Source organism: Myodes glareolus, chromosome 4 (assembly GCF_982192425.1).
Source record: "Myodes glareolus chromosome 4, mMyoGla1.1, whole genome shotgun sequence".
Taxonomy (NCBI): Eukaryota; Metazoa; Chordata; class Mammalia; order Rodentia; family Cricetidae; genus Myodes; species Myodes glareolus.
This window is the reverse complement of record NC_142029.1, coordinates 88,637,715-88,665,619: the sequence shown is the minus strand read 5'-3', so window position 1 is coordinate 88,665,619 and position 27,905 is coordinate 88,637,715. Positions and strand designations below refer to the sequence as shown.

The following is a 27,905-nucleotide window of genomic DNA, read 5'->3' as shown; positions in this document are numbered from 1 at the left end:
AAAGATTTCTCTCCCTTTCCCATCTGTCATATCAGAGAATGGCTCCCTAAAATTTACTTTCTAAAAGAGAAAAAAAAAATGTCCAGCAGGAATAGTATGAGAGAAATAATAATGAAGACTTTGGTAAGAACATCAAGGTAATTTTTAAATTCAGAGTAATATGAAACATAATCACAGGAAGTCATGCTTTGTCAGTTCCCAATTCAGCTGAGAGGTTTTGCAAGACCAAACTAAACCTCAAAGAGTTAAGTTTCTGCTAATCTCTGTCCTTTCTCTGCTCTACCTTGCTCCCGATGGAGACCTGATGGTGCCCACAGAGATCTTGACAGACATCAGAGGAAGTGACTCTCTCCCTGTCTACCTTTCAGAACTGATTCTGGCTTCATCATATTTGTTTTAAAAAGAACAAACACTGTGCACTGATTGCTTAGTTAAGAATAACAGGCTGGCTTAGACTGTTGGCTTGGAGGAGAAGCTGGCTAACTACAACCCTACAAGCTGTTCTCCCTGCACAGCCCCTTTTTCTTCCTCTGACCCTAAATGGTCTCTAGCAGAGAAGTGGCCTGGAACCTGTGCTGAGAGATACAGCTAGTACTTGTAGGCCATGCCTCTTTTCAACGTCCAGCTGCCAAAACAGATGATGGCTGACAGAAATATTTATCCTAATATAGAATTATTTTTTACAAATAAATCTCCCGGATAGAGAAAATAAACTGCTGACATTACTTTAACATTTTGTAGGAACCCTGGACTTCTGAAAATCAGTCAGGAGAGTGCCGTCTCCAGCTAGGAATCTCCAATCAGCTGTAGAAGAATCTTTGCAGATTCTATTACAAACCAACGTCACTTATGACTTGTACCCCTTCCCGCTTTATTTTACCTGGTTTTCGAGTGGAAGATCCTGCTCCTGACATTTGTGTAGATTACTCTGGTCTTTGAAAAGAACATCATGATCCTGACATTTAGGAAGAACATGTGGACCTCTTCTGTCCTGATACATAGGTAAATTATACTGGTGTCTGGGCAGAAAACTCTCTTCTTTAGGTGGGAGATCCTGGATCTGACATTCAAGCGGATGACTCTGTTCTTCAGATAAAGGAGGCTGGTTTCTAGGTAGAAATTTCTGGTCTACTGGTAGACAATGCTGGTCCTGATGTTTAGGAAGAACATTCCAGTATTTAGAGAGAACATGGTGGTCTTTGGGTAAAGAGTCCTGGTCTTGGCATTTGGGCAGAAAATCCCGGTCTCTGGAAGAAAAGGTCTGATTTGGAGGTAGAAAATCCTGGGCTTCCAACTCAATGTTCCCACCAGGCGCAACAGCCTGGGCTCTAACAGTGTCTTGACTTGCTATCCTAAGAGCCTGGCCCTCTGGCTCTGAGGTCTTAAACTCAATTCCAGCGGCCTGGGTGTTTGGTTCAACACCTGGAGTTTTAGGTTCAATACTTGGAGCTTTGGGCTCAACAGTAAGGACATCAATCACACCACTCTGGGATTCTGGACAGTTGCCTTGAACTTCTACAAGATAATCCTGGGCTTGTGGAAGAACAGCCTGAAGGCTATGAAGATTCAATTGCTTTTGTTCATCTTCTTTTATCACAACAAATAATGGATTTTTGAATTTTACTTTCTGAAAGGAAATATAAACAAACACAGACTGCTAGATGGCAGCAAAAATCCAGATTTTCCCATAAGAATCCCAAAATAATCTTAAATGATATCATAATCAAGCAAAGCTAGAAGGGTGAAACCTTAGTATTTATCCAACTTTAAAATAACCTGAGTCGCTGGGTAATGGTGGTGCATGCCTTTAACCCCAGCACTCAGGAGGCAGAGGCAAACACATCTCTGTAAGTTCAAGGCCAGTATGGTCTACAGAGTGAGTTCCAGGATAGCCAGAGATACACATAGAAACTCTGTCTTGAAAAACAAAAACAAAACAAAACAACAACCTGAGTCAATAGTCCTAAATACACCATAAATTCCTAATTCAATTCACATTTATTTTTTAAAACGCTTTTTCGCGTTCCTGGTGACTAAACCAGGACTTTATGTATGCTAGGCAAACACTCTCCCACTGTGCTACATACTCAAACACCCCCGCCTCCTTTTTTTGTTTTGTTTTGTTTTTCGAGACAGGGTTTCTCTATGTAATCCTGGCTGTCCTGGAACTTGCTCTATAGACCAAGCTGGCCTAGAACTCACAAGATCCACCTGCCTCTGTCTCCCAAGTGCTGGGAATAAAGGTGTGTGCCAGAACCGCCTGGCCATCAATCCTCTTTTTATTTTAGGATAAGTTCTCACAAAATTGTTCAGGCTGGTCTTGAACTCACATGCTGTATCCAAGACTGATTATGGAACTTGTAATCCTTCTGCTTCAGTCTCTCAAGTAGCTAAGATTATAGATCTGTGCCCCAAGACCATAAGTTTACTTTTTTGGCTTTACCTGAACTTTGCTGATAGCCTTTCCTCTGTCCTCAGAAAGGAGATCCTGCTGGTAACCCACAAACCAATCTTCTCTCTCCTTTTCACCTGTCACAACAGATGAAATATCCCCACAGCAAAGGTCCTAAAAAAAAGCAAACAATAAAAAGAAAAACAAAAAGCAAAATCCAAAAGCTCACTATTAAACAAAAGTTTAATAGTAAACATAGCTATTATAAATAGAAACCATATCTTTACAATAACTTTAGAGTAATACTTTAGATACCACAAACAAGTCTAGCAGAACAAAGTATTCAAATGTAATTGACTGCTGATAGAGTACAAGGCTATGTACTTAAAACTTTAAAACATTATTAAAAGAAATTAAAGATCTAAATACATGAAAGGATATTCCATGTTAAGGCTAGGAGAAAATATTGTTCTTTGACAATGTTGCTGGATTTGGTGGGCGATCTACAGTCCCAGAACTTTGAAGATAGAAATAAAAGCCCATGAGTTGAGACGAGCTTGGGCAATATACTGAAACCATTTGAAAACACACACACACACACACACGCCACACATTGGCCACACTTTCAACACTATAGCTCACAAGTAGATCTACAGATTCAAGAATTCTTATCAAAATGTCAGCTGGTTTAAAAACAAACAAACAAAAATAAGCAAAAAAAAAAAGATTGAATTAACAAGCAAATCATACAAACACACAGAATATTAGAAAGAGGAGGGGTAAGAAAGAAACCCTCATATTTATCATGAACTGACATCTGACAAGGGCGTCAGACAATTCAATGGGAAAAGAATAACTCTAACAAATAGCTTTAAGATAATTGGGTATTGACATAGAAAAGAATGAAGTGGACCCATCCTCCAATTCATTCATGAAAATCAATTAAAGATGAATACAGACGTCAAAGTAACAGCTAAAATTATATACTTAGAAGACCTAGGAATAAAACTTCATGATCCCATGTATGCTAGGAGAGGTAACACTAAAGAACAAGGAACAAAAGACAACAATAAGTCAGACCACTCCGAAACTAAACTTTGGGGTCTATAAAAGACGCTACTGTTAAAGTGAAATGATAGTCTAGAGAATGGGAGAAGCTCACACATGTCTGCTGTCTAGTAAGGGAAATAAATTCACAACATAGAACATTTAAACCCATATCACAAAAAGATGATCCAATTAAAATTTTTCAATAGACATTTTCTTTACAATAGATATAAATAGGCAATAAATACCTGTATCTACATTTCCCTACCTGATTTTCCATAAAGTTCTGGTAATGAATTGTAGTTAAAGGGCCTTCGTGGATCTTACCAGGGGGTTCCTCTCTTGCTTCTTTGTTTATCTTGATGCATGCTGGTTTGCTAAGAAGTGCTTTCTGGGGAAGTAAAAGAAGTCAGTCCATATATAAATAGTCTAGGGAAAGCAATGTGCTCATGATACTCAATCTTTATTAATAATCTAGCAGCTTGGAATAAAGGAAAAGAATTACTATTTTCACTTCAACTATACAAATAAATCACATGTCAACATGTGGAATAAAATACACTGGATGAATATATAAACTTTAGAGATGACATCCTGCAGTTATTCTAGCCACCAATGATTACAGAAAACGTTTAATTTCAGTCTTGGCAACCTAACAAGGGTCAAACAAGAACATGTTGTACTTGAATCTCAATTTTTGAATGACAGTAACAATTAGACAAGAGTAGAATGCCACTAAAGTCTAGTAAGAGAATGGAGGCAGAATTTAACTAGGGTACAGTGTGATTCCTTCCCATTGGTAGTTTCTGCTTCACACATACACGAATACAGGGCAGCTATAAGTAAAGGTGTACGTGTAAGAAAAATTTCGCTAATTTCATGGATCATTCCTAGTTATATGGAGTGGATCTATTTCTATTCTTTTATCTGGAAAAAGGACATGGCATTCTCTGGAAACAAACAGCAAGTTTGAACTCATTATCGTTATAATAATAATAAATTACACTCATATGGCACCTCTGACGTATGAAACTGGTTTGTACAAGGATGGTATTTCAGGATTAATGCTCTCTTCCACAGGATTAATTATTTTAGTCAGGTCAGTGAACAGTATTTTCTCTGGGAAAACGACAATTGAAAGGCCTGAGTATATTCCAAACAAATAACAGTCTCTAGGAACAAACAACACCTTTTTCCTGTCTTATTAAAACTGTCCAGGCCCTTTTCTAATAGTACTCACCAATGACTCTAACAGTTCAAATACACAGCAGGTTTGAGAATATGCAAGGCACAAAAGAAAAGATATTTCAAAAGTCACAACAATTTAGACTCTATTGCTGTAGTTAAGCAGCACACAATGTGTATGGTTCATGCTATATCCCAAGTAGGTACTCAAACTGGAAAGAACTGAGAGACAGTTGATAGGCAGAAATACACCAAAAAGCCTAAGTAAGGGTCTATTTTACTAGATGCTGTCACTAAAACCTGGAAGTTAACGCTAAACTTGAGCAAACACATGAAAACACAAGAATAGAACATCCAAACTAATAAAATCTGAAATAAGTAGGATACCTAAACAATGCCATTTTGTTAAGTACAGGCTTACACACTTTTAAGCCTGGATGTACATTTAGTTTCTAATTCTTCATCCTAAATTCAAGTTTAGAATTAAATTAATTCCTTTATTAAAAATACTACTCATGCTAAGAAGTGGTGGCACACACCTTTAATCCCAGCCCTTAGGAGGCAGAGGCAGGTGGATCTCTGTGAATCTGAGGCCAGCCTGGTCTACAAAGTGAGTTCCAGGACAGCCAAGGCTACACAGAGAAATCCTGCATCAAAACAAACAAAACAAACAAACAAACCAAAAACCACACCAAACAAACAAAAACACAAATGTTAACCTGTTGGTGAAAATATGAGCGATCTCTCGGGGGGCCTCAGTGTTACTGGGGAAGGATATAATAAACAAGGGAATAACAAGAATCTGAAATGAGAAGTGTGATAAGAAAACGAAGACAGACAAACACTTGGATATCTACAGTCCAGGAAGATAATACTGGTCTTCTGTTCCTTTCTTACACTTGCTGAGATCAAATACAGTGTCTCACAGTTTTGTGTAATGTTATAGATAACTTTTATTTCCTTGTCTTCATTTTAAAATTTTTATAATACATAAGTTTTACCTTTTAGTAAGGAAATAGTTGAACACTATTTTTTGTTGGTTTGTCTTTTGAGACAGGGCTTTTCTGTGTAGCCCTGGCTGTCCTGTACTCACTCTGTAGACCAGACTGGCCTCGAACTCAGAGATCTGCCTGAGTCTGTCTCACAGGTGCTGGGATTATAGGCGTGCACCACCATGGCCTAGTGTTAACACTTGTTAAAATTAAGATTATAGTATATGTAATTTTATATATTATTTTTTTCAGTTAAAAGTTTTCCCTGTTCTTCAGATATCATTTGAAAATATATTTTTTTAAAGAATGGCTATACTTAGGTATATCTTAATTTAGTCAAATATTCCCTATTAAATATTACTTCAGTTATTTTGCATTTCTAAATTATGTTGATATAAAAATAAATTCCTAGATATATTTTCGCGTATTTTTAACTTATTTTAAAAAAAGTTAATTTACCTCATGGGCAGGAGAACTTTTCCTTCTACCATTTAGAAGCACTGGTGTCTTTTTGTCACCCACACTTTTAAAGGATGCCAGCTGCTGACGTGCCTGTTTCAGAGTTTGACTAAGCTGCCAGAGAAGGTGGAAAAAAGAAAACAAAAACAGGTTAAAGTCCTAATACCAAATGCACCCAGTGTTCCAAGAGGAAAACAGGTCTCTATTATAAAAGATGCCAGGTTCAGGACAAGAGGATTACTTGCAAAGGAGACTTTAATCTGCTGACAGCACTTTATAATATTGCTGTCATTATTCTATGATAAAACTGGGTAACTCTCGTGACTTAAGTTCTATAAAGCAAACCCATTGAAATGATACATACCTTTTATACATAAAATGTCAGATAGTGATACCTAAACATACTTAGGATTTATTGAGCAAATACACTCCTTATCTTCTATTCGTCTTGCATAAATGTTTTTTATTACTCCTTGCTATAAGACTCCATACCTAGTTCTCCTAAAACTCTTATTTCTTATTTATGCAACTCTTTTCTCTACTACCTCATTTGAAATCTAATACTTGCCTTTTTTTCAGATTTCCTTCTCCTCCAGCAAGCTTTCCTAGCTGTCCTAGGTCATTTCTGTTGCTGTGACAAAAATATCCTGGCAAATGCAACTCAGAGGTTAGTGGGGGGGGGGGGGGGAGTGGTTTATTCAGCTTACTATTCCAGGTCCTCCATTGTATGTTGTAAGGAGGTCGCTTATTGGTTCCCTACTGCTCAGCCCCGAAATAATCACACAGAAACCATATTATTTGCAATACTGTTTGGCCAATAGCTTAAGCAAATTTCTGGCTAACTCATATTCTAAACTAACCCATCTCTACTAATCTGTGTATCATCACGTGGCTATGGCTTACTGGGTAAAGTTCCATCTGGCAACTGTCTCTGGCAGGGCTACATGGCTTCTCCCTGACTCTGCCCTTCTTTCTCCCAGTATTCAGTTTAGTTTTCCCCACCTAACTCTGTTCTACCCTATCACAGCTCAAGACAGTTTCTTTATTAACCAATGGTATTCACAGCATACAGAGGGGAATCCCAAATCAACTGTAGGGAAGTTAAGGCAGGAAATTCAAAGGGCTAATCACATTATACCCAATCAGCAGCAAACTTGACTCCTTGCTTGTACTAGCTTAATTTCTCCATTCCTGTTAATAGTTCAGGACACCTGGCCTAGAGAATGGTGCTGCCCACAGTGGGCTGAGTCTTTCCAATCAATGAATTTAACTAAAGCAACCCTCCACAGACAAGCCCACATGCCAAACAGAAGCAGACAATCCCTCACTGAGACTCTCTTCCCGGGTGATTCAAGATAGTGTCAAGTTAACAATGGAAGTTGACTATCACATTAAGTCAATGTAGAGTGCAACACTGTACAATAGAACCAATTTATTTCAATTATTCTAAGAAACAACTGATGTGCAACTATCATATGATTTTATATTAACTCCTTATTCTAGTGATTTTAGTACATAACTATTTTCCTTTTCTAGTAGCAGAACCTATTTTATCTCTTTCAAATCTTCAAAGAATGTCCATTTAGGAGGGGAAAAAACTATGTATCTATTTAGGATACACAAAGCATCAGGAAAAGAACAAACATCTCCACACTAATTAAAGAAACTACAGCAAGGCTAGGAATACTTCTAGCCTACTACTAAAATGCTAACAGAATCAAGTCTTCCTTGAGGAAAACTATGACATAGTGATATAGTAATCAAACTATGTAATTTTTACTAATAATGAACAAATGGTTAAAAAAAACCCACTTCTACTACCAGTCCAATGTTCCACAGTGTATCTTCTCTCCTTAGCCCTTGTTTCCAGAGGTCTACACCTGTAGCCAGGTAAACCAGTTGGAACCATTACTCTTTGTTCTACCAAAAAGAAGACTTCTGGATCAGGTGCAGAGTAGCAACAGAAATCAAGAGAGTTATTCACAATGCAAAAAAGACACTCTGTGCACTTGGAGTTAACAATGTATAGCAAGCCATACACTGCTTTGTTCACTGTCAGGTAGAACAGGTTTCAATGGCCCACACCATACGGCCAAAGACTCCAAAGGTCTGTTGTAGTCTGTTGTAATGCATCTAGAAACAGATGTCAGAATTTCATTTCCCATCAGTTATTAATTTCTATTAGAGTCTGAGTCATAAGCAGGGTTTCAAGTGGTCCAGAAAAAGCACTGTGTTTTATTTCTCTTTCAATATCCTAACTCTTTGCCAAGCTTCAACCTTGTGAAAGTCTTTTTAATGACATGAACTATAGCAGTCTGAATATTGGCCAACCAAAAATACTAGATCCTAATCCCTTGAACTCTGACATTTTATAAGGCACAAGGACCCTTGCTGATATGGTTAAGAGTACTAATATATGGAAACAGTCTCAGATTATCCAAATGGACACTAACTGCCACTACAAGTGTTCTTGTAAAGAGAGCAACAGAGGGAGGTTCAGCAGAAAAGAGGAGGTGGTGTGAAGAGCAGACAAAGGCTACAGAATGCAGCTTCAAGAAGAAGAATGGTAGCAGGTAAACACCAAAGGCTGGAAAAGTGAATGAACATATTTTCTTCTAAAATCTGTGGGAAGGTGGCCCTGCTAATACCTCAATTAGGATCCATGAAACTCAGTTTAGATGTCTAACCACTAAACCCTCACAAATACATTCCTGAAACTTTAGTCATTTAAGTTAGGTAATCTAGGTATGTATAATAGAACTTGGGATGCCGAGGCAGGAACAAGAGTACAAGGCCAGCCTAGGCTACACAGTGAGTTTAAGACTGTCCTGGGCTACTGAGTGAGGCATTGTCTCAAAAACAAAACAAAAAAGTTTGAAGTAATATGTTAGAGCAGCCACAAAAACTATAACTAACGAAAGAACAAGAATTAATATTCAAAACACAGAAAATAGCTATTACTAGTATCAAACTATTTGATAATTAAAAGAAACTAGTATAAAAGGAGACTTGTAAGGTAACGGTGATCACTGTATATGCATGTACTTATATCTGTATGTTTAGAAGTATATTCAGGGGCTGGAGAGATGGCTCTGTTCTTCCAGAGGTCTGAGTTAAATAACCAGTAACCACATGCTGACTCACAACCATCTGTAATGAGATCTAGTGCCCTCTTGTGGCCTGCAGGAATACATGCAGACAGGACACTACATACATAATAAATAAATAAATAAAATCTTAATAAAATATATTCAGAACACAAAATTTAATAGTGTCTTTCTTACACAAAACTAGACACACAACTCAATCTTTTACAGCTATTATTAACAGACTAGCACTGAATGATTAGCCAATTTAAGCTTTTTGGATGGAGCTGGTTGTAATGGCTCATGCCTGTAATCCAAACACCTAGGAGACTCAGGCAAGAGGATTGTTGTAATTTCAAGGCCAGCCTAGGCTAAGTAGTAAGTTCCAGGGAAGCCTCAGTTAAGGAGTAAGACTCTGTCTCAAAACAAACAAATGGGCTACTAGGAGCATATATTGTTCTTCCAAAGGACGTGAGTTCAGTCCCAGCCCCCATGTCAGGGAACTCACAACTACCTTAACTTTAACTTCAAAGGATCTGATGCCCTCTTCTTGCTTCCATGAGCCCCACCTCCAACACAAACATCAGTACAAATAAATAACGTTAAAAACAAATAATTCCCTAGTAGAGATGAAAAATTCATAACTGAACAGAAAACCCAGCAAATAAAAAGAATCAATATAACTTCAGATAAAAAAAAATTGCAGTTACCACCTGGCTCAGCTATGATTAATATTTATGGCAATGGCAATGAAAATGCTGAATCTCAATCTAAGCAAAATTTTAGTATAGTAATATTATAAAGAGAGGATATGGGATGGAAAAGTATGTGTAATGGCAAGAGGGAAAGAAAAGTGAGCCAAATTTTCACCTTTCCTAATGGGACAACAATAAGAATCTCTATCACATACTTATGTTGTGCAAGTTTCCTCTGAGACTGCACAGTCCATCCCCCAGGGAACTCTTTAAACAGGAAGGAAAACAACCCAAAATTGCAGCAGAAAGTCCCTGAAACTGACCAGATTCACTAAGCCCTTCCCTACCAGAGTGAGCAATCAAATCTCTGGGTCCACCTCAGACTCTGAGCTGCACAGAAGACTGAGACAGCTGAGCTGCCAAGACTAAAACAAGCTGAGCTTCACAGAAGACTCTCGGAGAAAACCTGCAAAGACTCAGAGTAGGCCAGCTGCCTGGACGAGGCTTAGACCAACAGAGGCCCCTGGGAAGGACACTCTCCAACTGTGGAGCTACCTGCAAGCTGTGCAGTGTGCTCCAGGTGCCCAGCTGTGTGATCCATCACCAAGGCTGGGGTGGGCCTTGGGGATGCAGTTGTCTTTGACTCTTTCTGCTTCTGTAAGGAACTCCTCACCTGTGTTCCTGGAACTAATCCCAATAGACGCATTGTTCATCAGTTGGACTTTGGTGGTATCTGTATATTGGTCTGTTGTGGTTTGCGTCTCCCCAGCTAATGTTTTGTCACAAAACTGCTAATTATTACTCAGAAGCATGAATTCACTACCAAAACACAAAACTTTACAAAAAAATCAAATAGAAGCTTTAGTGGAGGGAGAAATGCGGAAACAGGCAAAGCTCTTCTGTTTTTAAAATATGGATATTATATATACTTTTTTCTTTATTTGTTTACACAGTTACACAATACTACTTCAGACCTTAGGTAGAGAACACAAGCCTAGGTTTTCTTCCATCCATAGAGACACCAGTCAGCAAAAGTTCACTCACTCTGACTCTTTGAGAGACAGTATCCTGTGTATGATAAGCAGCCATTTCGAGTGCCTTCTGAGGAAAACAGGTATCTCACAAGCTCTACTTAAGGCTGATATCCTCCCCTCAAGCCTTAGCTGCTAGGAACAATGGCTAAAGAGCTGCATATCAATTAATACAGGTCTGGATACAGTGTTTTCTACATGTTACATAACAGAAAGTAATATGTCATGCTCAGAAACAATTTGTCATTAGCAAAGATACCTTTGCCAAAATTTATAGTATATTAATAAATGTCAAGATTTAAGTGTCAAAATATGACCAGTATTATTATATGATAAAAATTTAAACATTCAGCAAGTATACATGGCAAAATTTAACAAATATATTATACATGTATATATATCCTCTAGCTCTTTTAATTTGTTCATGTAATTTAGCCCACTGGAAGGACAGAATTTGTATGTAACCAAACTAAAACTATTAATACTGTGTATGTCATAGGAAAGCATAGGGCTTAATATTTATAGAATGTTACCTACTTTTCACTATGGAATGTATTACCAATTTAAGATATGTGCAATGCCAAAATAGCTATCCAAAGTTGTTTTTCTTTCAATATAATGCAGTATATTTACACATTATATTGATTTTGTAGTAGGGGAGTGAGTTTGACACATGGTCTCATATAGTCTAGATGGCCTCAGACTAACTACATAGGACCAGTGTGCTCTTAACCAGTGTGCAGTATCTACAGCACCAACTGAGTATATTCTTGATACAAACTTTTCTTGTGTGGGTTACTCTGAATTACCTGAATGGTATCTATGGTGGTTTGAATAAAAAATGGTTCCCACAGGCTCATATATTTGAATACTTTGTCTCCAGGTGACCGAATTGTTTGAGGACTAGGAGGTGTGATCTTATTGGAGGAGGCACATCATTAGGGGTGGACTTTGAGGTTTAGAAAACCCACATCATTCCTAGTTGTCTCTCTCTTCTCTCCCCTTTTCCCCAACTCCCTACTGCTCCAGCACCATGCCTACCTGCATGTTATCATACTCCCCACCATGATGATCATGGACTCAATTGTAAGCCCCAATAAACTTTAAGTTTATTCTTCTTTAAGTCAGTCATGGTATCCTAACACAGCAATAGAAAAGACAGCACCTTATAGATAATTTAATAATGGGCCAATCCAATCAGCTTTAAAACTTATAGAGACCTCTATTAGAGTTAAGAAAAATCAGCTTTGATCAAGGAAGGCCACCTGAAAAATCTCTGGCAGGAATAGATGGCCCAGATGTCTGAGTTCTTCATCCAGAACAGGTTCAAGACTGCTGGCCGAGATGATAAAGACTCACAGGATACTTCAGTCAGGACTTGATCATAACTCTAATTTTCTTTAGGTCCCCATAAGATTAACAGTGCGCCCAACCAGCCAGAAGTAGCCTGAAAGACTATGCCCACATTCCCAAAAAATGGACTATGGATATTTTCCTTTGTTTTTTTTTTTTTTTTTAAAAAAAAAAAAAAAAAAAAGAGGGGGAAATGGTACAGAAGAATTGTCTGTATTCTGTCAATCATGTTTTAAATAAATGCTGATTGGCCAGGCAAGAAGTATAGATGGGAAAACCAGACAGGAAGTAGAAATGATACAATGAAAACAGGAAAATTCTGGGAAGGAGGAAGCTGATTCCTCCCAGTCCTGTGCAGACAACTGAAGAAGCAAAATATGATCTGCCAGCTGGAAAAGGTACTGAGCCAGGTGGCTAAAAAAGATCAGAATAATGGGTTAATATAAGTTACAAGAACTAATAAGAAGCCTGACCTAATGGGCCAATCAGCTTTATAACTTATAGAGATCTCTGTGTGATTTTCTTTGAGGCTAAACAACTATGAGAACCAGGCAAGACAGAAACCTCCAACAAGCAAGCCAGCCCTTCATGCTACAATTTAACAATTATTTCACATCATTTAAATATTTACTTAAAGGGTTAGAGAGGTGGCTAAATGCTTAAGAATGCTTGCTTCTCTTCCAGAGGACCTGAGTTCAGTTCCCAGGACTCACAACTGCCTTTAGCTCCAGCTCCAGAGAATCTGATGCCCTTTTCTAGCCTCCTTGAACCCATAGACAGATATACACATACACAAAATAAAAACTAAAAACAAATAAATCTTCACTACAAAAAGTAACTGTTTCCAGGATAGAAAAATGCTAGGAATCTGTGGAGTCATAAAAGAATAAAATCATAGCACGTGAAAGAATGAAATTAAATCCATATGACACTCTCATAGAAAAAAAAATAAAGGATCTTTATATGAGACCTGAAATTTACTATTAGAAGGATACACAGGAAACACTTCAAAATTTTTAAGGAATTTCTAAAAGCACTCTAATAGCACAGGAAATTGTTCTAAGAATTAGTTGACAAATGGGATTACATGACATTTAAAAAAAACTTCTACACAGCAAAAGAAAGTGATGAACCTCTCAAAACGAGAGAAAATTGTCACTAATCACTCATCTGACAGAGGATTAACACCTAGACTCTATAAAGAACAGAAAAAGTTAGACACTAGAAAAGGGAAATTATCCAGTCAATAAATAGACTGAAATACAAATGGCCAAGAAACCCTTTTTTTAATGTTCAATAGCCTCAGCTACCAGGGAAATGCATATTTAAAAACTGCCTTGAGATTGTATCTAAACCCAGTCAGAATGCTGGCATGGATGTGAGGGGAAAGAATTATTATATATTATTGGTAGGAACACAAACCGCTGTAGCCACTGTGGAAATCAGTTGGAAGTGTCTCAAAAACTATCATGTGATCCAGCTCTAGCTGGACTCCAAGTCAGTATATCATAAAGAGAGTTGCACATCCATTTTATGGCTGCACACTATTTACAATAGCCAAGATAGAACCTGCACAAATGTCTATCAGTGAATGAAGAAAACATGGGATAGATATACACAAATAGAACTCTATTCATCCATGAAGAGAAATGAAATGTCATTTGCTCGTTGATTGGAACTGGAGAGCATCTTGTTAGGTGAAGCAAACCAGACTCAGACAAAAGCATTACGTTCTCTCTTATATATAGCTTTTTCTTACAGTATGTGTGCACCCCCAATATGAAACTAAAAGGAGGCTAAAAAAGAAGAAAAGATCTAAAAGAGAGAGCAGAACAAGCAAGTAATTTTCTCTTACAAAAAACCTAGGGGCTGGGCAGTGGTGGCGCACACCTTTAATCCTAGCACTCAGAAGGGAGAGGCAGGCAGATTTCTGTGAGTTCAAGGCCAGCCTGGTCTACAGAGTGAGTTCTAAGACAGCCAGAGCAACAGAGAGAAACCCTGCCTTGAAAAACAAACAAACACACAAACAAAAATCTAGGTTTTAGAGAGAGCAAAAGTGGGGAGAGAGAAGGAGAGGGAGGCAGGCTAGCAAAAGGGAAAAGGATAGGAAACAGGAGACGGTAGTGGGAGAGGGCAATTAAGAGAAAGGTATAATGATATACATAAAAATCTCATAATGAAATTAGTTACTTTGTATGCTAACTAAAAAGTTATTTTAAAAAACCAAGACAGCAAAATATTCGGTGAGAAACAGAAAGTTAAAATGAACCATGCTAGTCTTGAAGGCACAGCGGTAAACTGCACGATCTAAAGATAAATGTGTTACATGGTGAGAATGAAGACATGGTAAGATGTTTTTAAGATGAAATCTAAATAAAATAACCAAGAGACACCACAGAAAACAAAGCCTTAATAACGAGTATCAGTATTAACAAAAGGGGTTGTGGCCACTTGAAACCTCTTCCCACTCTGTGGCTCTAGTGCCTTAGTTTAGGTTCCTGATCATATCTGGTCTGTCTATCAAGTGCTAATAGGTAGGAGGCTGGGTACAGACACAAAGAGAAAAACTAGCCAAATCACATTTCCATTAAAACTAATTATTTAGTGTGTGTGTGTGTGTGTGTGTGTGTGTGTGTGTGTGTGTGTGTGTGAGAGAGAGAGAGAGAGAGAGAGAGAGAGAGAGAGAGAGAGAGAGAGAATGCGTAGAGGACTGAGGACAACTTGTGGGAGTTTTTCTCTTTCCAGCATGTGGGTCCCAGATTTCAGGCTTGGTGGCAAGCACTTTCACTTGGGGAAACAACAATACAGTGTCCCAAATCGCAGCTGAAACACAGAGGCCAGAGGACAATCTGCACAAGTTGGTTTTCTCCTTTCACTATGTGGGTCCTTGAAATTGAACTCAAGATCTTTAGATTTGGCACTAAGTGGCTTCCCCCACTGAACCACTGGCTCCTAAAAGTGTTACGTGTATGGGCATTTTACCTACAAGTATGTCTGTTAACCATGCGAGTGCAGTGCCTGCAGAGGGCAGAAGAGGGCATCAGATTTTCTGGAACTGGAGTCACAGACAGCTGTGAGCTGCCATGTGGATGCTGGGAATTGAATCTGGGCTCTCACCCATGCTCTTAATCTATGAACCATCTCTCCAGCCTACTCCTAACTTTCTTTTAAGGGAAGTATAAGTAAGCACCTAAAATTCAAGCATATAACCCAGACTCAGCATTAACTCCTGAACAAACTTACCTTACCTATAACTCTCTACATCCTGTGGTTTGAATGTCAAATGTCCCACATAGGCTCACATGTTTGAAGACTTGATCCCTACCTGAAGGCGCTGTTTGAGAAAGTTGTGGAACCTTTAGGACATGGAGCTTTACTGGATGAAGCAGGTCACTGGGGCTGAGCCTTGAGGCTTTATAGCACAGCTGCACTTCCTACAGACTCTGCCTTTTGAGTGCAGACACTGTGTGACCACCTAGCCTCCTGCTCCTGCCACCATGCCATCCTTGTTGGCTGTCATGTCTTCTAGCCACAACAGAATGCATGTCCCTGGAACTCTAAGCCAAAAGAAGCCCTTTCTCCCTTAGGTTGCTTTTGTCAAGGTATTTTATTATGGCAACATCAAAGCAGTAAGATACTAGATGATCTTTATATTATTAAGTATATTCGAGATGTCAAATATTTCATTCTTAAATATTTAAATGTCACATGAACTTTAAAAACCCAATGTCAGTCAGGTGTGGTTTGCACACACCTTTAATGGCAGGGCTCAAGAGGCAGAGGCAGATGGATCTCTGTGAGTTTAAGACCACCTGGACTACACGAAACTGATGCAGCCCAGAGGACACTAGTTTAAGCTTGAGCACCCATGACAGCTCAAGACCCTCTGCAACCCCAGTTCCAGGGGTTCCAATGCCCTCTTCTGGCCTCAGCAGACATTGCAAACACATAGTGCACAGACATACAGGCAAAACACCCATCACATAAAATAATAAAAAGGGGGAAAAAAAACAACTTAAAATTCCAACCCCAGTATTCTATTTTTCTACAGTTTAAAGAAACAAAACCTGAAAACCCACTAACATTCAGAAATTAAACTATGACGCCATTATCTAATCAGTTCTCCACAAAGTACAGGAGTTAATGCTTCAACAATTTCATTGTCTGGTTTCATAATGACATCTAGTGGGTTGAAAGTGCAATAGAAATGGTGAGAATAAAAACAACCATTGTCACATGGTTGTGTGGACAAAAGTTCACAGGACCAAATCAGTAAGTCACCAGACACCTGTAAAAGGAAGGAGTGGGCTGCGTTCCCGCCCGGATCCCAGCTAGCTTACCCCTGAAATAATTACATGGAAACTGTATTCTTTTAAACACTGCCTGGCCCATTAGTTTCAGCCTCTTATTGGCTAATTCTCACATCTTGCTTTAACCCATATTTAGTAATCTGTGTAGCACCATGAGGTCGTGGCTTACCAGGAAAGATCCTAACCTGCGTCTGTCTCAGAGAGGAGAGTCACGGCGACTGCCTCACTGCCTTCTTCCTCCCAGCATCCTGTTCTGTTTACTCTGCCTAATTTTCTGTCCTATCAAAAGGCTAAGGCAGTTTCTTTATTAACCAATGAAAGTAACACATAGACAGATGACCCTCCTCCATCAGATATCCTTCACTAAGTTATCTTTTTCAAGGAAAAAGAATGAAAATGTATACAAACCTTTAAAATTTCATAATACAAAGGCTCTTTATAACCAGATTTCTTGCCTCACCTCATTTCTCCGTTATTTCCTTATAAACTACCAACTAGAAAGATTTCATCACTTATTCTAGCATTACAGATCCCACACTTTTCACTGTTCCTATCTCAAAAAGTCTCTGGAATTTATCAATTTAGGTCAGCATACCAATTCAAAATAAAAAGTTCAATTCCAGCCCTTGCATAAATTCTCTCTGTACTGTTTCCTTAGAATTTTAAAATTTGGAGTTCCCATTTGGTCAAGCACATTAAACGTCTATATTACTTACTAGATTTGGGGTATAGGAGACTACAGTATATCTACTTGGAAATGTAAACCCACTGAGGGTCCTATTTCACATATTAGTACCCCTTACAACACTTAACAAATATAATGTGTTCACTTACATGCTGACTGTGTGACAGGCCATGCACTGTATTCTACAGAAAAAAAAAATCCTTATTGCAATGAGATTTATAGTTATAATCATGATGGTAAAGACTGGATTTTCCTTCACTTTTCTATCTCTCATAATGTAATCAGTGTGCAGTTTAATAAATTCTTCATTTTTTTTATTAAGGGAGAATCTATGTAGCATCAAACTTTCTATTTTCCTGACCTGATTCCTGAAGACGAAGATTGTAAGTATTTATCACTATATCTGGCTCCTATTTATAAACTTTTAAAAAATAAATAATTATAAAAATGATTACTACAAATTACACAATGCCTCTAAGCAAAGAAAAAGTTTGAGGCAAAAGAAATTTCAAAACAAAATTCGAAGATGATAGCATATGCCTTCTAACTTACTTATACATGTAGCCCAATTCGATTATGACCAAGAACTGAGGAAGTGAGTAAATCCTGAGTGAATGTGTGTTGTTGACATGGAGCAGACATGTCAAGGACCCCAGTGCCTTGGAAATGGCAAAGCCTTCCTTGGGTGAGGTTAAGAGGGATGGCAAACCCTTCTCTGCTCCATATGCAGATATTGATAATGTGGGCAGAAAAAGTTCAACATAGCTTTCCCCACTCCCACCAGGCATTTATGGCTCCTGAGATCCTACACATGCCTCCTTGATCCAGTTGTATACCATAAGCCCTGCCTCCTTGATCCAGCTATATACCATAAGCCCTGCCTCCTTGATCCAGCTGTATACCATAAGCCCTGCCTCCTTGATCCAGCTGTATGCAATAACCTACCTCACTGTTCAACTCTACACAATAAACATGCTGAACTTTCGGCGTATTGCAGCTTCTTCATCAGAGAGTCCAGTACATCTGATCCTAGCTTTTCTGTACAGAGGCCCCTATATCTTGTCTTGTTGCCCCAGTTAGGTCAATCCCTGAACCTAAGTAAAACTTGGAAAGTACATTAACTCAGGAAGTAGAATGGCTTTTATTTGCATATGCTCATTGTTTAACACATTTTTTTCTTTTCTTCTCACTATCCCTAAATATGTGTTTTAAAATAGGATGAAGAACATTTCTTAAAGTGAGGTAAGCAATACATCAATAAAAGCTCAGGAACTGACTGGATGAGGAGTATGCTGCTATTCACAGTGCTTTCAATTTTAATCATTAGATACATTTAAAAAGTCACTAAATTTTTTTTTCAAGTATTATGATATGCTAAGAATTTAAAATATTACTGCCTGGCATATAGTAGATAATTTTATTGTAATAATTAATTTAAAAAAGAGAAACAAAAAATAATAAATGAAATACTCGTAACTATATTGAATTCCTTAGCATCAAAGGTTAACATCATTTCTGTCTGTAGCTACTAACTGGCAATAACATATAAAGAACATAATTTCAGTATAACTGGGAAACTCGATGTTCTTTGACTTAAGACTCTAATAAATTTTGAGTTCTACACTTTTAGTACCTTTCTTTAGATAGTTCTACAATGTCTTCTCAAAAACAAATGAATGTAATATAAGGGAGATATTTATAATAAGGATGGTGTGATGGTTCACGTGTATAAACCCAGCTCTTAGGAGATAGAGGCTGTGGGTCTCAGGTTAGCCTGAGCTACACAGAAAGACATTATCAGTCAACCAGCCAATCAATCCATAAACAATTTTTTAAAAATTAAAACAAGCACTATCATTAGTCCCCCCCTCAAAAAAAAAGTGGCAATAAAAAACTGAAGTTGGGGCTTGGAAGATAGGTCAGCAGGTAAAGAGTTTGCTGTGCAACTGTGAAGACCAGAGCTCAGATCCCCAGAATCTACGTAAAAATCCAGGTGAGCTGGTTTCCATGTATAAATCCCAATATGTGAGAGGCAGAGATAGGGAACGGGATACCAGGTTCAGTAAGAAACCCTGCTTCAATACATAAGGCAGAAAGTGAGTGAGAAGGAAAATTGATGTTAACCTCAAGCCTATACATGTGCACACACACACGTCTATTCATACATATTATACATACACACAAGAAAAAAGTGAAATACAGTATATTAACTCCTAATCTCTATTTTATACCCTAAATATACTACAGGTTAGAGGACTGAGGGGAAACATCATTAATATAAAATGAAATGTACCTGTACTTACAGCGTGAGCTTGTTGTTTAAACAACTGATTCTGATTCTCTCCATCTCCGTCTTCTGTTGCATCCCCAAGCACCTGGGAAGGGGGTAACCTACAACTTCCAATAGCAGCGTTCAAATTGCTGGAGAAAACACTTGTCCTTTTAGGAGTTAAATGTGTCGGATCTAAACACTGCATGGCTATAGCGCCTTCCTTTTCTGCCTACACAAAGGAAAAAGGGGGGATAATGAGACTCTAGTCCCTTCTAACACAAATAATCCCTCCCAGCAGCCATAAGATTTCCAACCAAAACAACAGAGTAGGGGGCAGGAAGCCTTAGCTGACACAGTAGCCAACATTTACCAGACACCTACCATGTGCTAATAATTTAACTAGACTATCCCACCCAGCTCTTCTACAATCCAGGAAGATTCAGTATCACATCATATTGTAATGGCTAATGGTGGCTGTCAACTTGACCACATCTGGAATCAAGGAAATCCCAAGCAACTGGGCACACCTGGGAGGGACTTCCTTGATTGGATGACTGAGGTGGGAAGACCCACCCTAAATTTAGCCATTCATTCTAGGAATTCAAACTTAAATCTATACCCATGAAAGGGGAAAAAAAGGCAAGTCAGAACAACACAGGAATAAAAACAGTTTCTCTACATGAAAATTGACTGGGCTCCGTAGACAACTGGATTTTAACAACACAGAATCAAAGGCGAAGCGACCCCGATGAGGCCTCACAGCTTGTCTCACAGTACACAAGCTTCCCACCACAGCTAGCTCACTTAGGGACTCACTGCTTTGTAGGACTTCTGAAGGTGTTGCTTTTTCCTCAGTTTAACTTGCTGATTTACCCGGTGTTGGACCTGTCTCTGAAAATGTTTCAGAGATTCTTGTTTTCTTCGTTGCTGTTTCTTTATTTCCTCTTCAATCATGTATGCTGAAGCCTTTGAAAAGACAGAAAATGAACTTAAATGTCATCAGTTTTGCCCATGAGGAACGTCATGAATACAGAAAAGGTAGTCTATAATTATGACCGGGTGTCCAGAGGAGCAAGGAAATCAGAGTTAAACCCACTGTCTAAGTGTAGCTAGCAAGTCCCAGGAGCTCAGAGCAAGTCAAGAGCTTTAAAAAATGGAATGTGTGAATATCATATCAAATCTTAATGTTTTATTCAATCAACTAAAATCAAAGACGTCTTCATTAATTCTTAATGAACTTGACCCTGTGTCATGGCTTCTGATATGAGTAGACAGTAGAAATACCATATTGCTCACCATTCACCAGACATGTTTCCAATGTATAGTGCCTTCATACTTAGAATTAGCCATCCCCTTCTTGGGTGGAGGGGAGTATGTCACTATTATAGCCCCAGCTAGTCTGCAGCCCACTACATAGTTAAAGCTGACCTCAACCTCCTGTCCCTGTCTCCCAAGTGCCTTTCACTCCATTTTTAATGTAGCTTTCCTTTCATCCATCTAGTAAAGGCCTTCTTAGTCTTCAAGATTATCCAGCAATCTCCTCTGAGCTCTTATGCTATAGCACATTTCATTTTAATATGAATAAAATGTAGCACTAATTCTCCTACTAGATTATGAATTCTGAGGGCAGGAAATGTTTAACACTCCTTTCTTTGGGTAATTTATATATGATGAAAATAATGCTTAAATTATATAGAAATTGGTCTTCAAAAATGATATATCTTAGCCTAAATAATCAGTTCTCTTGGTACTGACACTACTGTGTAGTCTCTTAGCCCACGTGGAATTGTATCTATCTATGCATAAACAGAATGAGCAGAGATGTTGGGTCTACGACTTCCCCAACAAGGTCATTAAGTAACTTCTACTGAAGCTCTGAAAAGCTCACCATGGGGGAAAGCCAGTGCCACAAAAGAATTCTGACTACTCTGAGACTCCCATGGTCAACGGAAACACAGCTAGTTAAACTAGCCAAATCACATGAAAGATATCCAGCCACCCTCAGCTAGTCTAGTCATCCTAGCCCAAATTACACACATGAAAAAGTCTTACTGAACACGATAGCCTGCAAAGACCCAAGAACTTTAAAAGCCAGAACCCATCAAGCTGTCCCAAATACATCCAGTTACTTAAGCCACTCAGCCGAGGCCCAGGCCACCAAAGTAGATAAAAGGCACGCCACTTTACTCTGTGTACACACCGGACACACAGCATTACCTGCTTTATGCCACGATGTTTGCATATGGCTTGTTATACAACAAGACAATGGGGGGTGTGATACGCAAGAGAACTTATATAAGACCACAGTGATTTTTTTTCATACTATGCACCTTCAAGATCCCTTGGAATGTAGAATAGGTTATGCCCTTAGAGTAGCCAAGTAACTATTTACCCCATCTTTGAATTGACAGTGCTGTGCTTGTTTATAAGGATGGCTTCCCAGATTAAATATGCTGAAGTAATAAAGAGCTCTACCAAATGCTTGATCAAACTCCCTTTGATTGGAACTGATTAACAGGATTATTTAAAAATAGGAAAGGAGACAATCTGTGCATATTTCAAGACTTTAAATATTCTGAATGTGTGAAAACTTAAAATTAAACTATTTCAAACAACAAAAAAGGTGTTATGATAACAAATTTTGAACAGTTTGATACTACTGAGATTATAAAGGTATCTTAGTAATTAAAAGAAGTATTGGGCCAGTGAGATAGCTCAGCAGGTAAAGGTTCTGATGAGCTGAGTTCCTTTGCCAAGGCCCTCATGGAGGGAGGAGAGAACCAATTTCCACATACACAAATAATAGATAGAATTAAAGTGTATTGACTTCAGTAATAAAAGAACTTTGTATCAATTTTTAATTATTGATTTCTATTTCACTCACCTTTTTCAGGGCTTTCTCTCCTTCACTCCCCATTACTAAAGAAATTCTGATGATATGCTTCATGTCTAAATTGTTTTAATTTATTCTAATTTGTTCCCCTAAATCTAATCTCTCCCTAACCCTTATAACTTTGAGGCAATTAATCTAATTCAAACACTTTGATCATGGAACATATTTATAAATATTAAATAGTGAACAAAATCAATATTCCTCAAGACTTCCTATAGTTTGCCACTGCCCTGATTTTCAAATCCTGTCATGTATTAAGTCTTCCACTCCAATCAATGTAATCCATCCTTATAATCCTTATAATCCTGCTTACTTCCTACTATCCTCAGTCCCCAGCTTCTTTTAAACTTTCCTGGGTTCATACCAACCAAGACATATTTCTTCTTTAAGTGAGATAGTCTTAGCACTTAATCACATGCAGTCCAACTCTTGAATTCCTTCCTGAAAGGTGACAAGCTAGGCATAAATTAATGAATATGTAACGATATACATGACGAACATAAATAAAATTAACTTACTATACTGCATTGTTATTAACATTAGTAACTGGGGGAAGTTGATGACTTGGGTTCTGACTTGGTTCTTTTATCTGACCTGGACCTCCCAAGCTGGCCTCAAATTCAGAGATTACCTGCTGCTGCTCCCGAGTGCCGGGATAAAAGGTGTGTGCCACCATATCTAGCCATTTATAATTTTTTAATATCTTTATCTTTTTGTGTATGGGTGTGTTGCTGCATGTATGTCTGTGCATCACATATTTGAAGTGACGTCAAGGACCAGCAGGTTTAGATTCTCTGGAACTGAAGTTAAAAACAGTAGCCTAGTGGGTGCTGGGAATTCTGGAAGAGTAGCCATTACAGTGCTCGTATCTGCTGAGCCATCTCTCTAGCCCCACATTTATAATTTTCAAAATTTATTCTGTATGTGTGTGTGTGTGTGTGTGTGTGTGTGTGTGTGTGTGTAGACATGTGCATGCCATAGTCTGTCTCATGTGTGGAGATAAGAGGATTTTCAGAAGTTGGCTCTCTTTCTCTCTCCCTCCACCTGGTTTTGAGGCAGGGTCTCTCTTTGCTTCAGGTTAGTTGGCCCACAAGCTTTTGCAAGATTCTCCGGTCTCTAGCTCCCATCTCAATACAGAAGTGTGGGGATTACAGATGTACACCATCCCATCTAGCTTGTACCTGGATTCCAGGACCATAACCTCAGGTCATCAGGCTTACACAAGTACTTTTATCTGCTAAACCATCTCCCCAACCCTTATATAATATTTAAATGTGTCTTGTTTGTCCTGGAAAATCAAGAACACTGAGAATATATTTTTCACCCATGTTTAGTTCCTTGTCTACACTAAGAACATTGCAGATTTCCTGCAATCCATAAACATTTTCTGGGTATCTACATAAATTAGGTAATATTTATTTAATATAAAAACAGGGGTTGTGGAACATTTGTTCGCTATGCACAATAAAAGGTGAACAAAGAGCTAAGGGACAGCCCATTGAAACACTAAACAAAAACCTTGCAAAACCGCTCTCATGTGTAAGCATGATACTCATTCAAACATTTACATGTGGTAAACTTTCAAAAGGGTGTCCCTTCATCTGAAATGCTTCTTCCTGTCCGCAGCAACTGCATTTCTGTTCTTTCAGGACCAACAAAGACCGTATCTTCTCATTCAGTCAACAAATACGTCCTAAAAGACCTACTTTACACCAGAAGAGGAAGGAATGAAAGTCTCCCTGTCCTTGTGGAATTTACAATTTTCTCTGTGTTTCTGTCAGGATTAAACTCTTTCTATTCTATTTTCTTAATTCATTTTGCCTTGATCTTCATTTAAAAACTTAAAAACTTTGAGCAACTAATTAACATTTCAAGTGTGACCAACGGTTATTCATATCATGTTACAGAGTGTTTGCAAGATGTACACAGCAAACAATCAAGTTTGTGAAATAAACTACGGGTCCACGAATTATGTTCTGTATGGTGAGTAATAGGTAAATAGGTACTTAAATAGTACTTGATTATACCAACAAAAGATGGCAAATACATCATTATTGTATAATCCCTACACAAGAATAATCTATAACAGAATAGAAACAGCATTCTTCAGCTGTTGATCTCTAAGCACCAAAAATTAGAGAAGCCTACTTTAAAAAAAAGTGGACAGGGATCTCTGTATCTGGGTCAACTGACACTCACATGTGCGGGGATTTCCGAGCAATTTGGTGAGGCAGGTTCCACCCATGCCCCAACTGGTATTATGGCCTGGTTCCTCTCAGCCAGCACTGCCAAAACGTCCTTACTCTTCGTGGGGTTTAAAGCCAGGGGTAATTTTGTGGGATTCCGAGGCTTCTTGAGGGGCGCCATACCTCCTGGCATCTGATTTCTGTTTAGGAGAAAAGAGAGGGGCAAGAAATAAAGACGAGGGGAAAATGGTTTGAAAATTACTTTCTGGGAGGAATGGAAAGAAAGGGAAGGAGAAACGAGGATTAGTTTGGGAGACGGAAAACTGCTCAGAGTTGAGCATAGGTGGGCGGTGGGGACAGAACTTGGCGCCCTCTGCAGCGAGAAGCGCGGACCAGGGCGGGGAAGCTGTGAAGTTCGAGCAGAAGAAGCACGGGCAGTTGGACAGGGGAACCTGTGAAGCCTGGAGGCCGCCGGGACCCGGACCTCCTCACGCTCAAACTCCGCGGGCTGTTATGGAAAGCCGGGACAACAAACCGCCACTCCGCGTCGGACGCCTGCCCTGCCCCTTCCGGCTTCGCGTCATCCCTCAGGGCAGGGAAGGTGCGAGGGGCGGGGATCCGGGCACTGGGAGGGGAGGGTTCCGTCACTTCCGCTTCCTGCCCTTTGGTCGGGAGGGACAGAGCCGGTTGGGGAAATCTCCGAGTTTAGGTTCTGCCTCTGCCTGGTTGCTGGCGCTGTAGTTATCTCAAATTTATTTTCATTTTTATTTTTTTGGTTCTTTTGAGACAGGGTTTCTCTGCGTAGCCCTGACTGTCCTGGAAATCTCTTTGTTGACCAGACTGGCCTCGAACTCAGAGGTCTGCCTGTCTCTGCCTGCCAAATGCTGGAACTAAAGGCGTGTGCCATCACTTTGCCTGATCTGTCATCTCCTAATCTGTAAGAGGGATGTCTGGCATGATGTGCGGGCGGGCAAGGGTACGCAGTGAAAAAAAGCACCCAAAAGGTGATTCTCAACTTGTTGGTCACGACCGCATTTGGTCGCATATCAGATATCCTTTATATCTGATGTTTAATTACAGCAGTAGCAAAATTGCATTTCTGAAGTAGCAATGAAATAAATTTTATGGTTAAGGTCACCACAACATGAGAAACTGTATTGAAGGGTTGTTGCATTAGGAAGGTTGAAAACCACTGGTCTAGAACATTCTGCCAGGGCATCCTCAAAATACAGATTAAACCAATAAATAGTTAAGCATCCTGCTCCTTTATGCCATTCATAAGGTTTACAACGCAGTTTCACGATTATCCTCAACATGTTCTTATGTGCGACCATTGCAACCTAGTGAGTGGTCTCCAAACACTGCTTGGGCATTTCATTATACCTGAGAGATACAGAGTCATTGTTTTGTTGTGAGTGCGTGTGTGCGTGCGTGTGCTGAGGGTTGAACCTTGGGCTTCTGGCATGCTAGACAAGTGCTGCAGCAAAATCTCCAACCCCCTTTACACTTTTGCTTTTGGTTTAGGGTCCACTAAAGTGCCCATGCTGAACTGGAACTCACTGCGTAGGCCAGAACTGGAACTTGCGATCCTCCTGCTTTAGCCTTCCCAGTGGCTGATGTTACAGGCATGTGTCACCAAGCTTCACTTCAACATATATTCTTGTTTGGGGGATTTACTGTACAGTTAAGGAACATAGAACATAACAGAAAAAGTTTCACTAAGACACTTGAGGTTATTCTTTGTGTTCTGTTTTTATTTTCGCTTTCCTCAGTACTGGAGTAAGCCCAGGGCCCCATTCAAGCTAGTCAAAAACTATATCCTCTGCCAATTTATTTTTAAAAGCTAAAGCACTTTCAAGCAAGGACTATATGAGATCATGGAACAAGCCATAATAAGCTTCAAGGGAGAGTTTTAGGTATTTAATTGATTGTCTGATAGGTTTTAATGGGATCTCCAATGTAGCTCATGCTCTTCCTGCCTCAGCATCTCAAGAGCTGGAATAATAGGCCTACAGCATCATTGAACTGAGGTATAAGAATATTCCAGGTAGGAGCTGAAGAGACGGATGGCTCAGTGGTTAAGACTGCTTCCTGATCTTACAGAGGACCAAAGTTCATATCCTGGCACCCATGTGCTGACAACCTCTTATAACTCCAGCTCCAGGAACCCAGTGTTCTCTTCTGGCCTCCCTAGGTGCCTACAAACACACACACACACACACACACACACACACACACACACACACACACACGAATGTTTCAGATAGAGAGTGAGCATCAGTGTGGGAGCCCTGACTGAGAAAAGCGAAGGGGACTAGTATGCTTGGAAGAGGGTGAAAGGAGAAGAACTGAGGCAAGATGACAAATCACATAGAGCATGTTGAGCAGTACACTGTGCTGAGACAGGGCACCATTACAGGATTGTGAGCTACTGAGTGCCAATTTGTCTTGAATTTAAAAAACAAATCATCATTCTGTATGTGATGTTGAGAATTAAACAGGAGTGGCAAAAAGGGAGGAAAGACTAAGGGCTAGTTAAGAGGCCATTGCAATAGCTCCATTAGGAATTTATGATGTCTTTGCCCCTGGTGCAGTGGTGGAAACGGTGAGAAAAGTTGTGAGATTCTGGGTGTATTTGGGAAGCAAGATTTTGAAGACCTGTTGAATGCTTAGCTAGGAATCTTGTGTTGTGGGTGTCGCAGGGTGAGCAGTCAAGGAAAACTGGGGTTTCCTCTTGAGTCTACAGGATAGGATTGCTTTTTTCTGAGGTGAAGATAGTCAAGGAGTGGAGTTGGGGTGGGAGAAGATCAGGAGCTGAGAATAAAGTTTCACTTACATACTCAACATCCAAGAACATAGTAGGGTAAAAGTGCCTGGAGGAGAGTTCTGAACTGAAAGGATAAATCTGAGAGTTATTAGCCTATAGATTCAAATCAATGACTCACTAGTCAATGAGTATAAACAGACTGTAATTGTCATGCCTGGAAAGGATGAGGATGCTCTAAAGAGACAATTGTGTCCCTAACTATGGCTGTCTGGACTGTTGGAACCAAGCAGCCCCCAGGGAATTGGATTTTGCCACAAGAATCTCATGATTGGAGAAGGAAAAGGCTGACATCCAGTGCCAGCCATCAGGGAACTTGATTCCCCAAAATCAGAGAGATTTCACAGAGTGCTAATAATTTGTCAGACCACCCTGCAAGAGACAGGACCTGAGTGAATAACCATACCTTGATCAGGGTTGCTTAATGATGCCTTCTGTTTAAACTTTATCCTTATGTTTGGACCGCTGGAAGATGGACCCCTTTCTTCCTCTTCC

The 27,905-nt window shown here is 39.3% G+C and overlaps 1 protein-coding gene across 8 annotated transcripts in view; it reads right to left on the bottom strand.

Annotated features, from left to right (window-relative positions):
• Ccdc15 (coiled-coil domain containing 15) overlaps nt 1–25,181 on the bottom strand; it is a 71,096-nt gene extending 45,915 nt beyond the window's left edge. For 7 of the 8 annotated variants that reach the window (XM_048448754.3, XM_087905713.1, XM_087905714.1 and 4 more), the window contains exons 1-8: nt 25,039–25,169; nt 24,600–24,786; nt 20,324–20,473; nt 19,539–19,736; nt 6,076–6,189; nt 3,708–3,830; nt 2,444–2,566; nt 881–1,627 (exon numbers count right to left, since the gene is read on the bottom strand). In XM_048448754.3, coding sequence (XP_048304711.2) covers nt 881–1,627; nt 2,444–2,566; nt 3,708–3,830; nt 6,076–6,189; nt 19,539–19,736; nt 20,324–20,473; nt 24,600–24,779 — 1,635 coding nt within the window. In that variant the 5' untranslated portion in view covers nt 24,780–24,786; nt 25,039–25,169. Of the gene's footprint in view, nt 1–880; nt 1,628–2,443; nt 2,567–3,707; nt 3,831–6,075; nt 6,190–19,538; nt 19,737–20,323; nt 20,474–24,599; nt 24,787–25,038 lie in introns of all 8 variants that reach the window. The other variant, XM_048448772.3, reaches the window with a different exon arrangement.
• Nucleotides 25,182–27,905: the final 2,724 nt, after the last annotated feature.